This window comes from Prionailurus bengalensis, chromosome E2 (genome assembly GCF_016509475.1).
Source record: "Prionailurus bengalensis isolate Pbe53 chromosome E2, Fcat_Pben_1.1_paternal_pri, whole genome shotgun sequence".
Classification (NCBI taxonomy): Eukaryota; Metazoa; Chordata; class Mammalia; order Carnivora; family Felidae; genus Prionailurus; species Prionailurus bengalensis.
This window is the reverse complement of record NC_057352.1, coordinates 11,026,883-11,050,741: the sequence shown is the minus strand read 5'-3', so window position 1 is coordinate 11,050,741 and position 23,859 is coordinate 11,026,883. Positions and strand designations below refer to the sequence as shown.

General features: G+C 53.1%; 1 protein-coding gene across 3 annotated transcripts in view; it reads left to right on the top strand.

Annotated features, from left to right (window-relative positions):
- Positions 1-22,945, top strand: part of HIF3A (hypoxia inducible factor 3 subunit alpha) — a 30,540-nt gene extending 7,595 nt beyond the window's left edge. For all 3 annotated transcript variants that reach the window (XM_043600472.1, XM_043600470.1, XM_043600473.1), the window contains 12 exons: positions 556-640; positions 901-1,013; positions 1,431-1,639; positions 3,234-3,340; positions 3,556-3,703; positions 7,589-7,707; positions 8,730-8,920; positions 9,459-9,563; positions 14,738-15,009; positions 16,222-16,339; positions 17,812-17,893; positions 20,663-22,945. In XM_043600472.1, coding sequence (XP_043456407.1) covers positions 556-640; positions 901-1,013; positions 1,431-1,639; positions 3,234-3,340; positions 3,556-3,703; positions 7,589-7,707; positions 8,730-8,920; positions 9,459-9,563; positions 14,738-15,009; positions 16,222-16,339; positions 17,812-17,893; positions 20,663-20,760 — 1,647 coding nt within the window. In that variant the 3' untranslated portion in view covers positions 20,761-22,945. The remainder of the gene's footprint in view (positions 1-555; positions 641-900; positions 1,014-1,430; positions 1,640-3,233; positions 3,341-3,555; positions 3,704-7,588; positions 7,708-8,729; positions 8,921-9,458; positions 9,564-14,737; positions 15,010-16,221; positions 16,340-17,811; positions 17,894-20,662) is intronic.
- The last annotated feature ends 914 nt before the right edge of the window (positions 22,946-23,859 follow it).

Below are 23,859 nucleotides of genomic sequence, written 5' to 3'. Positions count from 1 at the left end.
ATGGGGTCTCACCTCGGGGCCTTTGCACTTGTGGTTCCCCCTTTCCAGAACACTCCAGAGAGCCACACGACCGCCTCGCTGGCTTGGCTCAGCGATTTGTTTCACTATCACGGGCCCTGACTACTGCCTCTAAGATAGCAGCCCATCATTTCACTGCCGAACCTTGAAGTTCTTCGTATCACTTCCTCTCTTGCTTTATAACTGTGGCGTTTGATGTGTTTGCTCATCGGCCATCTCCCCTACTAGCCAGTAAGCTCCGAGAGGCAGGGATTTTGCCTGCGTGGCCGCAGCTTTGCTTACCATCTAGAAGAGGGCTTGGCAAACAGCAGGTCCTCAAGAAGTAGTTGCTCAGTGAGTGAGTGAGTGAGTGAGTGAGTGAGTGAGAGAAAAGCCTGGGAAAGTAATCCAGGCTCACGAATTGGGGCGGGGGAGGGGGGGGAGAATCGGGGGGTGGGGGGTGGGGAAGGGCAGTGAGGACAGGAAGGAGGAGTTGGGTCAGAGGCCCTGGTGAAAGTGCGCCTCCTCCCAGACACCTCCTGCTTCCCTCCCTGGCAGCTGGAGCTCATCGGACACAGCATCTTTGATTTCATCCACCCCTGTGACCAACAGGAGCTCCAGGACGCCCTGACCCCCCGGCCGAGTGAGTTCCCTGGAGGCCTCTGTCCCCTGGTTATAGAAGCTGAGGCTTTCCCCCCGCATATCCCGTTTCTCCAGACTCCGAGAAATGGGAAGAGGGGACCCGGCCCGGCCCTGGGGTGTCGGCAAGGAGCACTCCCTAGCCCTGGGGCCCTCCCTGGTTCCAGGTCTCAACTGTGGGAATGAGGCCGGGGAGACTTTAGTCAAGTCTGTCCAGAGCCGCCCAGCGACCCACTCACCCCCTTCCCCGTGGCCCTTCCCCAGGTCTGTCCAAAAAGAAGCCAGAGGCCCCCACCGAGCGGTGTTTCTCTTTGCGCATGAAGAGTACCCTCACCAGCCGCGGGCGCACCCTCAACCTCAAGGCGGCCACCTGGAAGGTGGGCAGGGCCTGGCCTGGAGGAGGGTGAGGGGCCTGGGGGCCTGCTGGGGCTGGGCCTGAGCCCAAAAATTCTCGCGGCATGTTGCGAGTGTGGGGATCCTGTGGGGCACCCTCAGGCTGAATCTAGAAGGCTGGGTGTCCGTGGAGCCGGAGGGCTGGGAGTCCTTGTGTCCTTTCTGAGCCTGTGGGCTTGGGGCTGGGGGCCCTCAGGCTTCGGTGCTTGGAGTCTCCACGGGGCTGGAATCTGGGGTCTTCAGAGCTCCCTGAGTCTCAGAATCTGGATCAGAACCTCCTTAGGTCAGGGGTTTGTTCTCGGCTCCCAGTGGGGCACCTAGAGACATATCTCCCGGGCCCATGGGAACCCCAGGCCCATGTGCATCACCACCTTTGCCTGCCCCCCCCCCATCCCAACTAGGTGCTGTACTGCTCTGGACACATGAGGGCCTACAAGCCCCCTGTGCAGACTTCCCCCGAAGGGAGCCCCAACTTGGAGCCGCCCCTGCAATGCCTGGTGCTCATCTGTGAAGCCATCCCCCACCCGGGCAGCCTGGAGCCCCCCCTGGGCCGGGGGGCCTTCCTCAGCCGCCACAGCCTGGACATGAAGTTCACCTACTGTGATGAGAGGTGGGCAGGAGCCCCGCGGCCCCCCCACCCCCTCCCCTGGCCCAGCTCCTCCTCTTCCTTCATGCCTAGCTCCGGCCCATCCACCGCCCCCCGCCCTGCCCCCACTGTTCTCCCTCTGGTCCACTTCCGTCTGTCTCTGATGCCATCCGTCTCTGTCTCTGTGTGGGTGTCTGTGAATCCTCTGTGGGTCTTTTGGCCTTGGGTTTTCTCCTGGTCTGTCTCTGAGTCTTTGTTCCTCCCTCTCCTTCCTGTTTCGGCATCTTCCCTCCTTCCCTCACCCTGGAGTTGTGCTCGGGAATGGCAAGTCTGGGCTCAGACGGCTTGGGTTTAAAGCCTGGCTATGTACTCTTGGCCGGAGGCCATCGCATCTCTGTGCCGCGCTCTCATCTGTCCTGGAAAGTGACCAGAGTCTCCTTAGAGCACCTGTTCCGAGCACCCAGTGTGTTGCCTGGGAGAGAGTTCTAGAGAAGCGTATTTTGGTTTTACTGAAAAAAAATTTTTGTTAATGTTTATTTTTGGATTTATTTTTTTTTTAATTTTTTTAAGGTTTATTTATTTTTGGATTAAAAAAATTTTTTTTGAGGTTTATTTATTTTTGGATTTTAAAAAAAAATTTTTTTAAGGTTTATTTATTTTTCAGAGACAGAGAGAGACATAGCATGAGTGGGGGAGGGGCAGAGAGAGACGGGGACACAGGATCCAAAGCAGGCTCCAGGCTCTGAGCTGTCAGCCCAGAGCCCGACGCGGGGCTCGAACTCACGGACTGTGAGATCATGACCTGAGCCGAAGTCAGATGTCCAACTGACTGAGCCACCCAGGTGCCCCTGGACGTGTCTATGTTTAATCATCATCAGCATTATTACTTTCTATTGGGTTTTTCCTCTCTTACTGTGATTTCCTTTCTTCCTTTCTCTTCCCTGCTCCTTCGCTCTCTCCCTCTCTTTACTCTTCCCATTCCCTGCCCCACCCCCACCTCGTACTGATTTCCTGCTGCCGTAGCGGTCACCACAAAACCAAGTGGCTCAAAACGACACACAGTCACGACCTCAGAGTTCTGGAGGTCCAGAAGCCTGAAACGAGTCTTATGGAGCTAAAGTCGAGGGCTGCATTCCTTCTGGAGGCTCCTTGCCTTAAAAACTTCCGGAATCTTCCTCCATTCCTTGGTTTGGGGCCCCTTTCTCCAACTTCAGAACACACGGCCCACCCCCCCACCCCCGCCTCCATCAACACCTGCCCTGGACAGAGTATTCCTCTGTGAGGGCCCCTGTTGCCACACTGGGCACACGCGGATCATCCAGGTGAAGCGCGACATCTCAAGATCCTTCACTTAATCATCCCCTGTGCCCAGCACGGTCCCCTTCGCCACGTGAGGCCTCATAGTCACAGGGTCCGGGGATGGGGAGGTGGATCTCTCCGGGGGCCGTCATTCAGCCCAGCACGCCTCTTTTTCCATTTCTTACTCTCCCTTTCTCTGCATTACGACCCTGTCTCTCTCTGTCTTGCTGGCTGGTCCCCCGTGTCCCCCAGCCCCTCCCTCCACCCACCGTCCACCTCAGCCAGTCCAACTGACCAGGCCCCACTGCACCCACCCCAGGATCGCAGAGGTGGCCGGCTACAGCCCCGATGACCTGATCGGCTGCTCCGCCTACGAGTACATCCACGCTCTGGACTCGGACGCCGTTGGCCAGAGCATTCACACCTGTACGTGAGACTCCCCGGCAGTCTGCGACCGGCCCCCCAGCTCCCCACGCTCCAGGGAGCCCCGCTCCCAACCCAGACACCAGCTCCCTGCTCCCCACGCCCCAAGGAACCTTCTCTGCACCGGCTCCCGCATCCCCAACCCCCTGCCCCCAGAGCCTCCTCTCCCCGTTTGCCCCTTCTGGGGCCCTGACCCCCTCCTCGTCCCCCTTCCCCAGTGCTGAGCAAGGGCCAGGCGGTAACGGGGCAGTATCGCTTCCTGGCCCGGAGTGGTGGCTATCTGTGGACCCAGACTCAGGCCACAGTGGTGTCAGGGGGCCGGGGTCCCCAGTCTGAGAGCATCGTCTGCGTCCACTTTTTGATCAGGTAAGTGGGAGGGGGCGGGGCGGCTGTGTGTGTGGGTCTGGCCTGCATGTGTGTGGATAGGTGTGTGTGTGTGTCAGGCACACATCCGTGAGAGGGAGTATTCACATGTACGTGTACGCAGAACGCGTGACCAAATGCGCACAGGTATGTGCGTGGGTGTGCCTGCTGTTCATTTAAATTAAACAAGAGTCCGTTCAAATCAAAGTAAATCTAGCAGAATCATGGGGGCTTTGCTGCCTTTTAAAAATTGAAGTATAGGGGTGTCAGGGTGGCTCAGTCGGTTAAGCGTCCAACTTCGGCTCAGGTCATGATCTCGCGGTCCGTGAGTTCGAGCTTCGCCTTGGGCTCTGTGCTGACAGCTCAGAGCCTGGAGCCTGTTTCAGATTCTGTGTCTCCCTCTCTCTCTGCCTCTCCCCTGCTCACGCTCTGTCTCTCTCTCTCTCTTTCTCTCAAAATTAAACATTAGAAAAACATTTTTAAAATGGAATATAATAAATTCACTCTTTTTGGTATACAGTTCTATGAGTTTTGACAAAGGCCCGGGATTGTGTAACCACGTTCACAATCAAGCTATAGAAGATTGCCCCAAAACATTCTGTCATAGTGAACCCCCCCACCCACCCTCAGTCCCTGGCAACCACCAAACTGTTCTCTGACCCTAGAATTTTGCCTTTTGCGGAATGTCATGTTCATGGAATCCTATAGTATGTAACGTTTTGGTTCTGGCTTTTTTCAGTTAGCACAATATATTTAAATTGTATCTATGTTATATTTGTCAGTAGCTCCTTTTTAAAAAAATTTCTTTTAATGCTTATTTATCTTGAGAGAGAGAGACAGACAGACAGAGTTTGAGCAGGGGAAGGGTAGAGAGAGAGGGAGGCACAGAATCCGAAGCAGGCTCCAGGCTCCGAGCCGTCAGCACAGAGCCCGATGCGGGGCTTGAACCCACAAACCGTGAGATCATGACCTGAGCTGAAGTTGGATGCTCAGGACGCTCGATCGACCGAGCCACCCAGGCATCCCTCAGTAGCTCCTTTTTTAAGATGTTTGTTTAGAGAGAGCAGGGGGAAGGGACAGAGAGAGAGAGAGAGAGAGAGAGAGAGAGGAGAGAGAGAGAGAAAATCCCAAGCAGGCTCCGTGCTGTCAGCACAGAGCCTGACACGGGGCTCGAACCCATGAACCATGAGATCGTGACGTGAGCCGGAATCAAGAGTCCGTCGCTCAACCGACTGAACCACCCAGGCGCCCCAGTGGCTCTGTTTTCACGCTGAGTGGCGATCTGTGGTATGAATATGAACAGACCAGTTGGTTTATCCATTCACCCGTTGGAGGCCATTTGGGCCGTTTCCAATTTTGAGTGATTACGAAGAAAGCTACTGTAAATGTTCTCATACGAGATTTTGTAAGCTCATGTTTTCATTTGCCTTGGGTAAACACCTAGGCGTGGAACGGATGGGTCGTATGGTCAGTGTATGTTTAACTCCATCTCCCGAGAAGGCTGCGCCATTTTGCATTCCTACCTGCAGCGTGAAGGTTCCTCTGCACGGCTGCCAGCATTTCGTTCTGTCTGGTTCTGTCTCGTTTTGTTTCATTCTACCGGGCGTACAGGCTTTCCCCCACTGCATCAAGCATTTAGAAGTTTCCCACTGTGACAACATTGTGAAGAGGGCGGCACGGGAGCACCTAAGACAGGGTGAATTACAGCTTTTCTCTGAAGATTACCTTCCAGCTCATGGTATCAGTTTCTAAAGCCTCAGGAGTTTCCCTGTGTCTTTTTTGATCAAGGATGCGTTCTGGTAGAAAACAGAAGTGGGTAACAGGTGCATCCGCACAAGTCTTTTGTGTTGCACAAGAATACGGGGCTGATTACCTTTGGAATGCCCTCACTTTCACACCTTTTCAAATCAGAACCTTTGAATAACTTGCAGATGTGGAAAGAGGTCTGGCCATTTGTCACTGCAAAGGAGAGGGGGTCCTGCCCCCCTCTCTGCTCAAAACCCCTTTCATTCATTGTGAAGGTTTGCCTTTCTGTGGCCAGGCCCCGTGATTCCAGTCTTCTGCACTCTAGGCAAAGAGCAGGCCTGGGAAGTTCAGTTTTGTTGCAGAAATGGGTGAGGAATGAATAGGAGTTTGCCTAATATCAGCGACATAAGGAGCCTATGGTACTAATGATCCTTGTTCTTCGTACGTGTGGTGTGGTGTGCACTTGGGTAGCTATTTGTGTGGACGCGGGCACTTCTATTCTGTCGTGTAAAAATCCCTCCCCTTCCAGACCTGAGCCTCCTTCCACTGCAGTAAGAGATTCCGTTACAAAAATACGCCTCCAGGGGCGCCTGCGTAGCTCAGTCGGTTAAGTGTCCGGCTCTCGATTTCAGCTCGCGTCACGATCCCATGGTTCGTCAGTCTGAGCCCCGTGTTGGGCTCTCTGCTGGCAGGGCAGAGCCTGCTTGGGATTCTCTCTCTCCACCCTCGCCCCTCCCCTGCGCGTGCGCGCGCGCGTGTGCGCATGTGCGCATGCGCCCTCAAAATAAACACGCACAAAATTAAAAAAAAAAAAAATACAACTCATTCCTACGCGGCCCCGCTGAATCTTCAGCACCTAGAACAGCGCCTGGCACCTGGTAGGTGTTCGACAAACAAGAATCGCAAATATTTATGTAGCGCTCACCAGGTACCAGGCTCGGCTCTCTGCATTTTATGTGTGTTGGTCAATTTAAGCCTCCTAACGACCTGGGGAGAAGGTGTTATTGCTATTGCCTCTTTTCAGAGGAGGCAAATGAGGCACAGAGAGGTTCAGCCACATGCTCAAGGCCTCACAGCTTGAACGCGGCACCGCTGTGATTTGAACCCAGGCCTCAGGCTGTCGAGCCGCTGTTCTTAGCCAGCAGGCAATACTCGTTGTCTAGGAAATGTTTATGGAATGAACGATTGTGCCAAATACGCACGTGTGAGCCTTAGAGCATGGCTTATGCACAGCTGTCTTGTGTATACACTTGGGTGTATATGAGTGTTCCTGTTTGCGCTTGTGTGTACCGTGTGTGTATAGGTGTGGCTGTGCGGCCTTGTGTTTTTCAAAGGGGATGGGGTGGCTTTGGTCCAGCCTAAATGGGGATGTTTCCAGCCCAGAAGGGGTTCCGTGAGGGTGGGGAAGGGTCCTAGTGTCTCAAACCGCTCGTGGGAGGACCATCCACCTGCCATCCTGGGTATTTTTATGCAAATGAGGGCCTGGTTCTCAGCCCCCAGACCAATTCTCCAAAAGCCAATTTGCTCAGCGAACATTTGGGTTGTCTCGGCAGCTAGCGATTGGGGGGAAGGGAGGCGCGGGGGACATAAGGATATATTTATAAACCCATTCCCTTGAATATGAAAAATGTCTAGGAATAGAAACTTCATAAATAAAATCTTATCCATTAAAATGTACCCCTCTGACTTCTTCCTATTTGGTAAGGTAAGAACATCAACTATATATACTTCATCAATCCATCTATGAGAATATCTTTATAAGTAAATATGAAGAGAATATTTTGTTCTTATGCCTTTTCACCCTCCCCTTCTCTGTCCCTCCTTTCCCCCCTCCGCCCCCACCCCTGTCTCCCCTCCCTTACCCAGGCTGTGCTAAATGCCAACTCGTTTTTTCCGTCTCCCTCCACAGAGAGAGCTTGGGAAGACACACATAACTTTATTTTAAATGCTATTATAATAAAAAGCATTCAACAAAAATTAAATCCTTAAAAGAAACAAGTAAATGTGGCAAATAACTTTCTGCACGATGCCGCCCTGCCCCTGCGTGGGGTTGCCTCCCCGTGACGGGACATGAGCTGAGGGGGCTGCCTGGGCTGGGGCCGAGGACCCTCCCTGACTTCCTCTTCTTGCCCTGTACCCCAGCCGGGTAGAAGAGACCGGAGTGGTGCTGTCCCTGGAGCAAACCGAGCGACACTCCCGCAGACCCGCTCAGCGGGGCACCCCCTCCCAGAAGGACGCCCCTGATCCTGGGGACAGCCTTGGTATGGGGCAGGGCTGGGACTGGGAGGGGTTGTGGCCCCAGGATGCTGGAGGGAAAGCCCAAATGCTTTAATAGTGTGGCTCACCGGGCCGTGTGTGACCTGCCTCCTGCCTCCCTCCCCTTCTCGCTCACACTCTGAGTGGTGCCAGCTTCCTTAGTGCTCATGGAATATGCTAGATTCTCATGCCGTAGGGCCTTTGCACTGGCAGTTTCCTCTGCCCAGAACACTCTTCTCTCTTCTATCCTTCCTCTTCTGTGTCCCTGGGATGATTGCTTCAGTCTTTTTGCCCCTCTGCTCTGAATCCTGCTATGGCTCCCCATTGCCCCCACCCTTCAGCTCGTTCCCTGCTCCCACCTCACTGCTCATTGGCGTCCAGTAATCTTACCCTCCCAAGTCCGGCTCCTTTCTACCTCTTCCTTCTTCCCCCCACCTGACGCCTCAATCCTGGGCAAACTTCTTTTCCTGTTGGTTCTTCAAGGCCGTCACCTTCTTCAAGCTGTTGCTGGCAACCCGTGCTCTTGGGTGTGGTGTGGGGTCACTGATATCCTTTCCTTTTCTGGCTCAGAACTGACCTCCAGGGACCTTAGAACCTCCTTGAGGGCCTTGGGCCAGTCTTTTCTCCTAACATGCAAGCCCCCCAGAGCTGAGTGGCTGATTGCTGTTCTGTGCCACTGGAGAATCGGGTCAGTCATGTGCCTTGGTCCAGCAGTATTGATTTTAAAGATTAAAACGTTTCCCCCTCGTCGGGCAGTTGCTACTATCCCGAGCCTACTGCGTGTCCCCTCCCCCACACTGGCCCCTCTAGGACCCTTCAGGGCCTCACCACAATCTGGCAGCTGAAGAGACAGAACCTGGTCCAACAAGGGTTTTCCAGAACTCAGTTCCCCAGCACTGTGGACAGTGTCTACCCTGATTGGTTGTTGAAAATGTCAACTAGGCTCCCTGGGGTTTGGGGGCGAGGGGGCTCTGCCCCTCAGCCCTGGATGACCGTCCTGTGTCCTCCCCACCGATATGTCCTATAGATGCCTCTGGTCCCCGGATCCTGGCCTTCCTGCATCCCCCTGCCCTGAGCGAGGCCACCCTGGCCGCTGACCCCCGCAGCTTCTGTAGCCCTGACCTCCGTCGCCTCCTGGCACCTATCTTGGACGGGACTTCAGTAGCTGCCACCCCCAGCGCACCCCCAGCCACACGGCGCCCCCAAAGCCCTCTTCCGGTAAGCGGTACCTCCCATATGAACGCTTGGGATCCAGGTTGCTTTGGCCTTTGGCTTGAATCTTGCTATTCTCTGGGCCTCAGTTTCTCCATCTGTGCAGTGGGGAGGTTGGGGTGAGATGGGGTTTGGGGTTTAAGACCTAGATCCCAGGTTCTTCAACTGTTACCTGGACCAAAACCTGGGATATTTGGGACTGGCATGGGTGACCCCTCTCCTTGCTTGTGGCCAAGCATCCAGGCTCTCTGAGTTTTGACCTCAAAGAGTCAAGAACATCTAATGTCTTAAATTACACAAACCTGGATTCAAATCCTGAATCTGCCACTTACTAGCTGTGTTACCCTGGACAAACAGGCCCTCAGTTTCTTCACCCATAAAATTGGGATGGTAACAAGTAGCCATCTCATTGGTCATTGTGAGGGTCCCCAGCCCTCTGATATGTGACCCTCACTCCTACCTCTGAGCTCAAATGTGTGGACTACCTTACTGTTAATATTTTCTAGGCTCAAGATTTCCTGAAGTGTCTACTCTCTTTCCACAGGCCGATCTGCCAGACAAACCACTCGTGGACATGGAGAATACACACAAACTCTTGGCCTCTGGGAAAGACCTTGAGGCTGTGGAGACAGATCTAGATATAGCTCAGGTAAGGGCTGGCATGGAAGGAACAGTCTTCACCTCTTTGCTCTGAGGGCGGACATGTATGAGCCTGAGAGAAGGGTGGTGGAATTGTTGAGGGGATGAGTGGATGGATGGATAGAAAGGCCATTGTATCCATTAGGTGGATAGATGGATGGGTGATGGTTAGATAGCTTTTTGGATGGATGGATGGATGGATGGATGGATGGATGGGTGTGTGGATGGGTGGGTGGATGGATGAATGAATGGACCACTGTATTCATTAGGTGGATGATGGTGGATAGATGGATGGATGATGGTTAGACACCCATCCATGATGGTGGATGGATGGATGGATGGATGGATGGATGGATGGGTGGATGGGTGGATGGGTGGATGGATGGGTGTGTGGATGGGTGGGTGGATGGATGAATGAATGGACCACTGTATTCATTAGGTGGATGATGGTGGATAGATGGATGGGTGATGGTTAGATAGCTTTTTGGATGGATGGATGGATGGATGGTTGGGTGGATGGGTGGATGGGTGGATGGATGGGTGGGTGGATGGATGAATGAATGGACCACTGTATTCATTAGGTGGATGATGGTGGATGGATGGGTGGGTGATGGTTAGACAGCTATTTGGATGGATGGATGGATGGATGGATGGATGGATGGGTGGGTGATGGTTAGATAGCTTTTTGGATGGATGGATGGATGGATGGATGGATGGATGGGTGGATGGATGGGTGGGTGGATGGATGGATGGGTGGATGGATGAATGAATGGACCACTGTATTCATTAGGTGGATGATGGTGGATAGATGGATGGGTGATGGTTAGATAGCTTTTTGGATGGATGGATGGATGGATGGTTGGGTGGATGGGTGGATGGGTGGATGGATGGGTGGGTGGATGGATGAATGAATGGAGCACTGTATTCATTAGGTGGATGATGGTAGATAGATGGATGGGTGATGGTTAGACAGCTATTTGGATGGATGGATGGATTGGATGGATGGATGATGCATGTTTGGTTGGGTAGTTAGACAGACAGGCCATTGGTTCATTAGATGATAGATGGATGGATAATGTTTGGATGACTGATTTAGTGGCTAGATAAATGACAGTGACATGATATATTAGTTACCTATTGCTGCCTAACAAATTACCCCAGAACTGAGCACCTTAAACGACTAACATTTATTATGTCACACCATTTCTGAGACTCGGGAATCTGGGAGCAGCTTAGCTGGATGGTTTTTGCTGAGTCTCTCATGAGGCTGAAGTGAAGCTCTCCCATCAGGGGAGTCATGTGGGGCTAGAGGATCCACTTCCAAACTCACACACGTAGTTGTTGGCAGGCATCAGTCCCTCACTGGCTCTGGCTGGAGGCCTCAATTCCTTACCACACAGGCTGCCTGAGTGTCCCCACAGCTTGGCAGCTGGCTTCCCCCAAGGCAAGGAATCCAAGAGATAACAAGAGTGAGCCCAAGACAGAAGATTATAACTTAATCTCAGAAACAGCATATCATCACTTCACCGAATTGTATTGGTCATACAGACCAATCCTGGTACAATGCAGAAGGCATCCGCAGGGAGGGTGAACACCAAAAGGCAAGGACCACCGGGGATCCCACCAATGCATGTCTCTCCCTCTTGCAAAATATACTCAACCCCCTCCGAAGTGCCCCCAAAGTCTTCCCGTGACAGCGTCAGCCTGGAGTCCAGAATCTCATCACCTACATCAGGTCTGGATGTGGTGAAGCTCCCCCTCTGTTGGCCTGCGAACTAAAGAGGCAAGTGATGAGCCAGCCACATGCCCCACACACAGTGGCGGGACAGGCACGGAGTGATGCCATGTATCCTCCTGGTCAAAAAGAGGGAGAGGAGGGGCACCTGAGTGGCTCGGTCCGTTAAGTGTCTGACTCTGGCTCAGGTCATGATCTTGTGGTTCGTGGGTTCGAGCCTGATTAGGATTCTCTCTCCCTCTCTCTCTGCCCCTCCCCCACTTGTGCTCTGTCTCGGTGTCTCTCAAAAATAAACATTTTTTAAAGTTAAAAAAAAAAAAAAGAGGGAGAGGAGTGCACAGGTATCGCTGGCCCGAGGCAGTTTTGAAATCCAGTTGGGCAACTATGGGAAGTTCCTTGATCAGAACCCACTGCTACGACAGTGGAACCTTGGTCTGCGCGTATAATTCATCGAAAACGCGCTTGTAACACGAAGTACTCGAGTATCAGCGAATTTCAAGAACCACCGGGCTCATTTGTGATCACGTGACATTCACCATCATGTACACTCGTATTGCAAGACCTCACTCGTTTATCGAGTTAAAATTTATTAGAAATGTTTACTCGTCTTGTGGAACACTCGCAGAACAAGTTACCTTGCAGTCCAAGGTTTTACTGTACTTCCTAGAGGCTTTCTCCATGGTTCTTGGTTCCACGCTGTAGACGCTGGGCTTCTCCCTCAGAATCCTCCTCCCTTTTTCATAAAAGGTGACATGTATTTGCAGCTGAGGGCAGGGGGGGAGGAGGGGTTTAGAACCTGCTGCTTGTCAGGGAACTTTGGTGGCCCAAAGGTCTCTTTCCATTTAGCACGGTCTCTGTCCCTTCCAGTCCAAGCTGGCAGTGTTTCTGTTTATATAATAATCCTTATTTAAAAAGGCGTGGGTCTTATGTGAATCTCTTTGGAATGCACTGCATTAGACAAAAGTCACGCTCATAGGTCTCTTTTGAGATAAGCCATTCTCTGCCTTGGGATTTTGCGGAGATGATGAGTGACAGAGTGAGGAAGTTTGTCTGAGATCGACTAGCATATCCTTAAGTTCTAGTTTATCTGCCTGAAGGATGTTCTAGGCAACGCCTTTGATCTTCCTGAAGTCTAACCAAAGACTTTTATAGTCACACGCTGGCTTCATCTTTAGACCATGCCTTCCGGAGAGCACTTTCCTTTGCTCAGAAACCATTTCTCAATTTTAGCATCCTTCACCATCTGGGGAGCTCCCAGGGTCAGCCAAATGGAAGGTGAAGGTCGCCGTCCTCCAGTCTGCCACTTCTGTCCAAGACTTGTGACATCGGCCACAAGCTTGGGGGTCCGCGAGGCCACCCTCCCTTCAGACCAGCTGCCTACAAATTCAGAGATTCTCACGGACTCCCTCAGTGTCAACAATTTGCTAGAGCTGGCTGTAGAACTTAGGACAGCACTGGACTTAGGTTGATCTTTTAATGATTTTTTTAAGGTTTACTTATTTTGAGAGAGAGAGAGAGTGTGTGTGTGCACAAGTGGGTGAGCCAGGGAGGGGCAGGGAGAGAGAGGATCCCAAGCAGGCTCTTTGCTATCAGCTTGGAGCCCAACGTGGGGCTGGATCTCACCAACAGTGAGACCATGACCTGAGCTGAAATCAAGAGTTGGACGCTTAACCAAGTGAGCCACCCAGGCGCCCCCAGGATGATCGTTTTGTTGGAGCAAAAGAATACTATAGCCAGAGGAAGAGATCCGTAGGGTGGAATCTGAGACTAGGAGTTTCCCAAATGCAGGCCTTTTGTGACCCCGGGGACGTGTTCCCCTCCCGGCACTGGTGTGGGGGGGCACACACAGAGTAGCCCCAGTCCAGGAAGCTCACCCAAGCTGTGGTGTCCAGAGTTTTCACTCTGTCGGCATGGCTGGATTGTTGCCCGTGTGGCTGACCTTGATCTCCATCTCTACACACGCTTCCCCTGGAGGTCAGGCTGATCTCACGTGGCCTCAACCCCTCTCATGGCATAGTTGGCCTTTTGGGCACGACCAGCCCCCCGCCCGAGTCATCTTGTTGCCAGAAAGTATCCGGTGTGGCACCAGGGGCTCACCGCCAGGAGCAAAGACACCCCTGCCCCCCAGGAAATCCCAAGGAGCCCTGACAGAGGACACACCCCGCTTTGGGGAAAGTTAATGTTTCGCGTCACGGGGAGGTTGAGAATCTTCCAGACTTTCCAGTCCCAGCTCCTGCGTGTTTTAACGTTTCTCTTTTAGCTCTTCTCTCCTCTTGCCTTCGCTCCCAAGTGGCAAGAAATCAGGCAGCCATCCCGCACCGCGGCTGGGAATCCCGTAGCTAGACGGCCCGGCTCACGAGTCATGTGTTCTCTGTTCCAGAAAACTGCACGCAACGCCCGGTGTTCAACTTTAGCTGCCACAAAACAAAAACCTCCTTTCCTCAGGCTTCTCGTAACACATCCCTCACCTCCCTTTATGCCCTCACGGGCTGGCTCCTCATGGTTCACGTTTCCACCAACAGTTTGTTCAAGGCGGTCTAGGCCCTGACAGGCTCTTCAGGGCCTTTCCAGCCTGCGCCCACTGCCCTGTGCTAAAGCCACCCCGCCTTTTAGGTTTTTCGTTACGGCGGCAAAACCTTGTCATCTGTCTCTGGATAACAGATTACTACTCTGAAGCTTAAAATAATAAGTGTGTATTACCTCACATCATTTCTGGGGACCGGGGGGGTCTGGGAGCCACTTAACTGGGTGGCTTTTGCTTGGCGTCTCGTGCAGGAGAGATGTCACGAGACGTCTTGCAGTCGAGACGTCATCCAGGGCTGCCGTCACTTGAAGGCTTGAAAGGGGCGAGAAGGTGCGCCTTCGAGATCACTCATGCGCCTGCAGGCAGCAGGCCTCCGTTTCTCACCATGGGGGCCTCTCCAGAGGGCATCCCCCAGAGCAAGGGACCAGCAAAAACAGAAGCCACAGTCTCTTCACAACCCAGCATTGGAAGTCACACACCATCAGGGTTGTTCCCAGATCAACCCTAGTCACTGGAGTAGGAGATTACGCTGGGGCGCAAACACCAAGGGTGGGATGCTTGAGAGCCATCTCGGTGACTGGTTACCACAGGGTCCTTACACCCATTTTACAGATGAGGAAACCGAAGCTCAGACTTTTCTTTTGAGAGAGAGAGAGAGAGCAGGGGGAGGGGCAGAGAGAGAAGGCGACAGAGGATCCGAAGCAGGCTCTGGGCTGACAGCAGGGAACCCAGTGTGGGGCTCGAACTCACGAACCGTGAGATCGTGACCTGAGCTGAAGTCGGACGCTTAACCGACCGAGCCACCCGGGCGCCCCTCAGACTCTTGGCTTCAGGTACACAACTCGGATGCGACGGAGCTGGGACTCCAGCCCGGGCCCACCTGAGGCCAAGGCTCTTGCTCTTAACCTCCTCCTGCCTCCCGCAGGATGTCGATGCTCTGGATTTGGAGATGCTGGCCCCCTACATCTCCATGGATGATGACTTCCAGCTCAACTCCAGCGAGCAGCTACCCAGGGCCTTCCGCAGACCTCCAGGCGCTGTCCCCCGGCCCCGCGCTCGGAGCTTCCATGGCCTGTCGCCCCCAACCCCTGAGCCCTCCCTGCTGCCCCGCTGGGGGAGTGACCCCCGGCTGAGCTGCTCCAGCCCTTCCAGAGGGGACCCTTTGGCATCGTCCCCCGTGGCTGGGGCTCGGAAGAGGTGAGCCACAGTAGAGGGACGGTATGAAGGGAGTGAACCCCTGTCTTGCTCCTGTCTTCCTGTTTCAGCCTCACCCTTCATCGTTCCTCCTGCTGACCTCTGCTCCCGCCAGGCCCTCAGTGTCCCCAGCCCATGCCATGCTTGTTCCAGCCTCTCTCCTTGCCTAGGCTGTGCCCTCCTTCTGGAATGCCCTCCACTGTTCTCCTTGTTTATCCAAATCCCACCAGCCTGCCGGGGCCCTCTCCTTTGGAACATATTTATATCTGGCCTAGCGACCATTTTTGTCACAGTTAAGAGGACATTGCAACAGTGTCAAAGAAACCGTCTAGAACTAAGTTTCCTAACACCTTTGAGAATCTATTGAAAGCTATGGACTCTTTCCCAAGAACGTTCATACACGTACAGATGCGCAGTTGTGCATATAACTTCAGAGGGTCCGTGTCCCCCTTCCAGAGACATTAAATTACTAATACTCAAGTTTTTGCACTCTGTGTGGTAGGCATGTGCCCATTTGGTGTCCAGAATGGTCCCTTTACTATCCTTAAGAGATTTTATGGCTACATCTCACTGTTTCCCAAGGCTCTCAGCTTGGTGCTGGATGTATAGTGAGTGCCTAATAAAGACTTATTGAATGAGGGAGGGAGGAAATTAATGAATATGGTAGGTAGGTGGATGGATGGATGGATGGATGAATGGATGAATGGATGGAAGGATGGATGGATGGATGGATGGATGGATGGATGGATGGATAGATGGATGAATGGATGAATGGATGTTTGGATGGATGGATGGATGGATGGATGGATGGATGGATGGATGGGTAGGTGGGTGGATGGATGGATGGATGAATGGATGGAAGGATGGATGGATGGATGGATGGATGGATGGATGGATGGATGGAAGGATGGATGGATGGATGGATGGATGGATGGATGGATGGACGGATGAATGGATGGATGGATGGACGGATGGATGGATGGATGGATGGATAAATAGATGAATGGATGTTTGGATGGAAGGATGGATCAATGGATAGTTGGGTAGATTGATGGGTGGGTACATGATCAGATAGGTGGATGGACAGATGGGTGAGTGTATGAGTAAAGGAATAAACACTTAGGGGAATGAATGAATGCTCATCATCTCCTCACAGTGGTGCCCACACTTGCTCAGGTTTATTGTATTCTGAGATTCTTACTTGTGTTTCCCCAGGACCCTGGCTCAGAGCTCAGAGGACGAGGCCGAGGGGGTGGAGCTGCTGGGAGTGAAACCCCCCAAACGGTCCCCCAGCCCAGAACCCGAAAACTTCCTGCTGCCTCCCCTCAGCCTGGTATGTTGGGGGATTAATGGGATTCTCTGGCCCTCAGAACCTAGCAGGCTTAAACCTACTGTTTTATGTATGGGGGAGGGGGGAACCAGACAGGGGCAAGGGGTGGCTGAAGGTCAAATGGAAGGTCAGTCGTCCAGGTGAGGCCATGCAAATTTATCTAAGTTGGTGGTAAGTTCTAAGAAGAAAAATTAAGCAGGGTAAAGGGGAGAAATGACAAAGTTTAGTAGGTGTGGGAACGTCCTACACTCCCATGGGCCTCCCTCCCAGACCTAGAGCAGGTCTTGGCCTTGGATTATTAGTGTAGCATTAGGAGGCCAGACACTAACTAGAGTCAGACGGACTTGGGTTCAAGTCCCAGGTCTGCCAGCTGATAACTGTGAGACCTTGGGCAGGTACGGTGACCACTCTAAACCTCAGTTTCCTCATCTGGGAAGGGGGGTGGTGACATCCCACAGGGCTACCACGAGAAGCAAATGAAATTAGGTCCTGAGCTGATCCTTAGTGCCTGTTGATAAACAGGATAAAAACAACCAAGCAGAAGCAGCAACCCCCGCCCCCCTTCTTCCCATCTCCCCGCTTCCATCTCGCCTCTGCTGTCCTTTTTCTGCACAATGGCAACCAGGGCACCCTTTCCGAAACCCTGCCCAGGCTGTGCCACTTCCACAGAGCCTCCCTCCAGGACCTTCCATGGCTCTCTGATGCCCACAAAAGAGGTCTCTGGCTCCCCACGCTGAGCAGGGCTATTTGAACGCGAGAGGCGCGGTTGATGACCACTCTTGAGATGTTGTGGTTATTATTATTATTATTATTATTATTATTATTGGTGGTGGTATTCACACTCACCCATGAGAGGTCAAGCAACCGCATCGGTCAGACTCTGGGCAGGAAACGGCGCGCTCAGACGGGGGTGTGGAGGAGCGTCTAAAAACAGGACTACTGGCCAAGGTGTGGGCAGCGCATAGGGTATCGGCAGGAGGGGGTGCAGCCCCCGCTGGGGCCAGCAGCGTGGGGGAGTCGGCACCGTCCGCAGTCTGAAGGCACAGGGCGGGCCGCGGTCGCCAGATCCTGGAGAGAGTAGGTCTTGTAAGAGCAGAAACCTTCCACGGAGGGACACCGCCAGCCCGTGACAAGCCAGCAGAGAAGCAGCGAGATCAAATACCGCCCCGCTTCCTCCTCCCTCCTGAGAGCATCTCCCGTTATGTGAGCCCAACAGGAATACCTAGAACAAGGCTGCATGTTGCTGGAATCCACCCGCCCAGGTCGGCCTGCTGGGACACAGAGGAAGGGGCGAACAAGGCTCTGGAGGGACACACAGAGGAGAGCTGTCTAGGACCCTGGCTTAATCCAAAGTCCCATAGCCCACAAGTGGCTGCTGAACCCCACAGTGCTCCTAACCGCCGCACCATCCTGCCTTCTGGGATGTTCACGATGATGGTGGTGGTGGTGGTGGCAGCTTTGTCTCTGTCCTGCAGAGTTTCCTTCTGACAGGAGGGCCAGCTCCAGGGAGCCAGCAGGATCCCAGCACCCACCTCCTGGAACTGAATGAGCCCCTCCGTGAGTAGCACCCTGGGTATACAGAGGACCTGGGTCCCTTTCTCTCCTAGGACACCTCCCCACACCCCACCATGGTTGAGAGAGGGGTGGGACAATCTAGAAGGTGGCAGGGGTGAGGGTGGGGGCTGTCGGCGCCTGGCTGTGACCTTGGTAGACACAGCCCCTCCCTGCTCTCAGCGGCACCGAGGAGGGGAAAGAGAGGCTCCGAGGGGGGCAGGGGCTGGCCAACGCGGCCCGTTGGGGTGGAAGCTGAGCCCAGGCCCAATCTAGATCTCCCGAAGCTTGTGTCTGCTTACACTTTGGGGGCTGTCCTACCTTGGTCATTCCCAGCTGCGTGGCTTTGGAAAACAGTTTCTGCTTCTGGACCCTCAGTAGTCCCCCCTCCGTCAAATAGGATCCATTGCAATAGTTCTTACCTGAAGGAGAGGTTTTCAGGATCTCGGGGGGGGGGGGGGGGCAGCACAGGAAGAGCCTAGCACAAGACCCGAGGAGTAAACACTCAAGAAATGTCCGCCCTCACGCGAAGCTGGTTCCACAGCTACTGTCCTCACCTGCCAGCAAAACCGTCAGGAGCCGGAGCTCCACTCAAAACCTCCGCGTAGGGGCACCTGGGTGGCGCAGCGGGTTAAAACGTCTGATTCTTGATCTCGGCTCAGGTCATGATCTCACAGGTTGTGAGTTCGAGCCCTGCATCAGGCTCTGCGCTGATGGCGCGTAGCCTGCTTGGGATTCTGTCTCTCCTCTCTGCCCCTCCCCCACATGTGCACGTTCGCTCTATCTCTCTCTTTCTCTCTCTCCCTGTCTCTCTCAAAATAAATAAGTAAACTTAAAAACAAAAACAAAAAAATGTCCAGGCATTAGCTAGGAGATCTTTCCAAAGCACGAATCTGACCCTGACCTCCCTCTGCTCCAAACTCATCCATGGCTCCCTACTGCCCTTCTGAGAAAGACCAAGCTCCTCAACCTTGTACTCCAGCCTCTGTAGGGTCTGCCCTGCCCTGTGCCTCACAGACCCCACTCGGCCTCACATCTTTGTTTCAGCCACAGTGACTGTCTTTTGGTTCAGTCTGTCCTTCTTACATATAACACCTATTTATCGAATACACAGTACGTGCCAGGCACTGTCCTAGGGGCTGGAGACATGACTGTGTACAAAACAGAAATCCCTGCTGTCATAGGGCTGACATGCTAGTGGGGGAGACGGTCCAGAATGAAGAAACACATATAATTAAGGGCCCGAGAGAGGAACAGAGCGCTTCTGGAAAAAATAGTGTATGCAAAGGAAAAGGGAACTCTGGGGTGGTAGGATTTTGATTTCAAGTAGTATGATTAAGAGTGGTCTCATTGAGAAGGTGACATGTGTGCAAAGACCTGAAGGAAGTAAGGGAGTGAGCTGTGACAATTTCTGGGGGATGAGCACTCCAGGCAGAGGGAACAGCAAATTCAAAGGTCCTGAGGTGGGAGTGCATCTGTCTTAGTTGGGGGAAGACAGGGCCAGTAGGGCTGAAGCAGAGAGGAGGGGAGGGAGGTGGGTGGCTGACTGCAGTGTGCTGACTTTGAAGTAATCTTGCTGGAGGAGACAGCCTCAGGGCCTTTGCATATGCTGATCTTTCTGCCTGGCATGCCTTTTCTTCTATTCTTTGCCTATTTATTGCATCCTTCTGATCTCAGATCGAGTATTACCCCTTCCATGAAGCCCTCCCTAACTTCCTAAGCTCATGGCTCATAACACTCATCACAGATCATATTTACATAAGCGTTCCTGTCATTATTTGATTTTTGGCTGTCCTCTCCCTGGGGGTGTGCGCTGTGGGAGGCAGGGGCCAGACTTGTCTTGTGGTTGCCATACTCTCTGTGTGAGGCAGGGCAGCGGCTGGGCACAGAGCAGGGCCTCAGTACATATTTGTAAACGAAGAGCTAACATTTACCTGGCGCTCACTCTGTGCCACTCTTTGGGCTAAGCGTGTTGTGTACACGACCCAACTGATCCCTCTCGCTGGAATGTCAGGGCCGGGAGGTTCATGTGTCCTGTTAACTGCTGTGTCCTTGGTGCCTGGCACACACCAGGAGCTCAACGGTATTTTCTGAGTGGGTAAGTTCTCACACGTGAGGCAGATAGAAGCGTCCCTGTTTTCTAGGTAACAACAATTCACTAGGAGCTTACCAATACTAGTTAGTGCCCAAAGCACTTCACGTGGATTGATTCACTTACCTTCCCACAACAGCCCCCGGAGAGGAAGTATTGTTAGCCCATTTTACATACAAGGTAGCCAAGGCACAGAGAGGTGACATCACCCACCTTGGGTCACACAGCAAGTAAACAGCAGGGCCTGCATTCCAACTCAGGCAGCATCTGGCTCCAGCCTTTTGTTTTGTTGTTTAATGCTTCTTTATTTTTGAGAGAGAGAAAGCATGAGCAGGGGAGGGCGGGGGGGGGGGGGCGGGGTGGACAGAGGATCTGAAGCGGGGTCTATGCTGAGAGCAGAGAGCCCGATGCGGGGCTTGAACTCCCAAACCGTGAGATCATGACCTGATTTGAAGTCGGACATTTAACCAGCTGAGCCACCCAGGTGCCCGTGACTCCAGCCTTCTTAACTACTGCCTTAAACATCCTGGACACTTGAGGTTCAGAAGACAGAACTGGCCCAAGAGTTTGCTATTTGATCCCAGGCATGCCTGCCTCACCACGCACGCTTTTAAATGTCAGGAGGGGAAGAAACGGGTTTGGGTGGGAACCCCCACTGGTTGACCCTTCATCTTTCCCCACAGGCCTGGGTCCCCCGCTGCTCTCTCTCTACCCGGACGAGGACCCCGTGGAGCCCAGGAGCCACTTCCAACCAGCGGCAGGCTTGGCCCAGGCCAACTGAGCCAGCTCTGCGGGCCCTCTTCCCCGCGCCCTTCCACTCCCCAGAAAGGACCTCAGCCACACTCCACGCCGGCAGCCAAAGCACAGGATGGGGGCACCAGGAGAGGGGCTCCCTCTCTCCTTTCAGTGGCCCCCGCCCACCTCGGGCCTACCTCAGCCCTCACCCCTCTGCCCCTCCATGTCTGGGGGGGCTTTCTGGGGTGGCCTCAGCTCAGTGACCTCTGGGAGGGGGTCCCTGGCGCCCTCCTCCTCCTTCTCTCAGGACTTCCCTTGCGGTTCTCTATACTGGTTACCTCATCCCTTTCTCCCACTCTCCTGGCTTGATTTTGGGTAATGAGGGGTGGGGGAGGTAGGGGCTCGGGTCTGTGTTTCTGGGCTCTGGGGAGTATTGATAACCACAGTCGCGTTTCTTTCCATCCATTTTTGTTGTTTTCACAACAGGGTTTTAATCGCTATGAATTGCCTGGGGCCCATAAGAATGCAGAACTCTGATTCCCACCCCCCCTTCTTCAGGTGTTAATGGGGGGGGGGCCTCTGGGGCAGACCTCACCCCTAGCAACTTCAGATCAACCCCTTAGCCTCCCAAGTGGCCACCCCACTCTGCCTGCCCCTCCCCTGGGAGCTTCTGCTGTCCTCAGTCTCCCCTGGGCACTGGCTTCATTCATGGGCTTCCTATTTCCGGGGGCAGCCTTCAACTTCTATTGCTTCCAGATCGTATGACTTCCAGCTCTCTCCGGTTCTAGGCCACTCAATTCCTGGCCTTCTCCGGTTCTAGACCGCACAGCCCCCCAGACACAGTCTGGTTTCGAGCTCACATGCTCCAAACCCCTGATTCCAGACCTCACGTCGGCCAGCTCTTTCTCGTTCTGGACCTCACAACCTAAACTTTATATTGGTTCTAGTCTTCCTGACCTGTAATACATTTGGTTCCAAATCCAGACTCCTTAAGCTTCTAAATCATGATGCTTCATGATGCCCAGCTCCTTCCTTTTCAACTTTCTACACTCAAGACTTGCTTTTCCAATCAAAAAGAAGTAAGTGTCTTGATCTTATAACCACACTAATAGTTCTAGACCACACACCAGTTCTCTTTTGCTCTAGACCTCATGACCTCCATCATTCACTGGTTCGAGGCTATAACACCATCAGACCTTGCGATTTCCAGGACCCTCTGATTCCAGATCTGATGATCGCAGTTTCCCCTGACTCTTGAACTTGGCTTCAAATGTCTTCTGATTCCAGACTTCATCCTATAAATTCTCCTGGTTCTAGACCTCACAATCTCCAATGCCCTCTCTAGATCTTATGACTCCAAATTACCCTAGATCTAGAACTTAGCCTCCAAACATCTTCTAATTCTAGATGTTGCCTTTAAAAATTTTCTGGTTCTAGACCCTACAACCCCCAGCTCCTGATTCTAGATCTTGACTCCAAAATCTCTCTGGTCTCCAAAATCTCTCTGGTTCTAGAACTCGGTCCTCAGACTTCTGAATTCCATTCTGTATAGTCTATAGATTCCTCTGGTTCGAGGCCTCACAGCCTCCCATCATCTCTGATTTCAGATCAAAATTCATTTGGTTCTAGAACTCAGCCTCCAAGTGCCTCTGCTAGTGGACTTTACGCCTGAGCCCCTCCATTCTTGATCTCATGCCCCTGAAGTTTCCCTCTCCTAGAACCACCACCACTGCCCCACCCCCAGCTCTCCAGAGATGCACTTCCCTTTACTTGACCCCAGGTACCTGGGGGACCTGGGGCTCCCTTACAATCCAGAAGATTTCCCCAGCCGCACAGACACACGCACAGCCCTATCTGCATATCACGGGTGGGGAGAGAGGCCAGGACTCCTCAGTACTCCGCCACTACCTGTGTATCCCCCTTTGCCCCCCACCCCATTGCTACGACGGTGCTACTCTTGGTCTCCCCCACAAAAAGGCCTCCCCTCTCTCAGCTCAGTTCACCCCCACTTTGGAAGGCACTTCTCTGTTTTGTCCGGGGATGGCCTGTCCAGATTGGTGCTATGGGGGAAGAAGGCTCTGGCCCCTCCTTCCCTCAGGGGGTGACCTGGGCCCTCGATGGAGGGAACTGGACGGGGTTGGGGGAGGGGAAGGGACTGGTCCAGCCACTCTGGCTCTGAAACCCGCTAGTCTGTACACCAGCATAAAGACTTCGCCTTGGTAGGCACCAGAGCTCTGTGTGTTGACTCATCTGCGGGGTCGCTTCGCGGTGCGTGGGTATCCTGGCTGGCTGTGTCACTTTGAGTCCGTTTGACTCTGTGTTCCTGCGTGGGTCCGTAACAGCGCACGTCCGGTGATGTAATTCTATGTACGTGTCTTTGTGACGTCATTCTGTGAACTGGTTGTGGGGCGGGGGTGGGGGTGGGATCGTAATCCCTTCTACCTGGATGTGTTAGCATCGGAGTGAAAGGATTCTGCTTTATGGGTTTCTGGCTACCTGGGGTTTCTGCGTTCCTGAGTGTGGGAGGTTTTGTGGTATTGCAATTTTGCCTGCACGGATGGGACTGTTCTGACACCGTCATTTCGTAGACGGATATCTGTGTGACACAGTGCTCTCTGTACTTGAGCGTATGTGCGTTACATGTGACACAGAGAGATTGCGTGTCTACAGGTTTACGTGCAGTTGGGTGTGCCTGTTCTGTCCCGTCTCCGTAGATCACCTCATAACTCCTCTCCCATGTAGGAACTTTTTTTTTTTTTAATTTATGTTTTTATTTTATTTTTGAGAGAGACAGAGCATGAGTGGGGGAGGGGCAGAGAGAGAGGGAGACACAGAATCTGAAGCCGGCTCCGGGCTCCGAGCTGTCAGCACAGCGGGGCTCGAACTCACAGACTCCGATCATGACCCGAGCCGAAGTCTGTTGCTTAACCGACTGAGCCACCCAGGCGCCCCGGAATCTTTTTTTTTTTTTTTTTTTTTATTCAATTAACATTTTATTTTTAAGTAATCTCTACACCCAACCTGGGGCTTGAACTCACAACCCTGAGATTAAGAGTCATGTGCCCTACCAACTGAGCCAGCCAGGCACCTCCCCATGACGTAGAAATCTTTTCAAAGAAAGAAGACACTTTTAAGCCTTGGCACT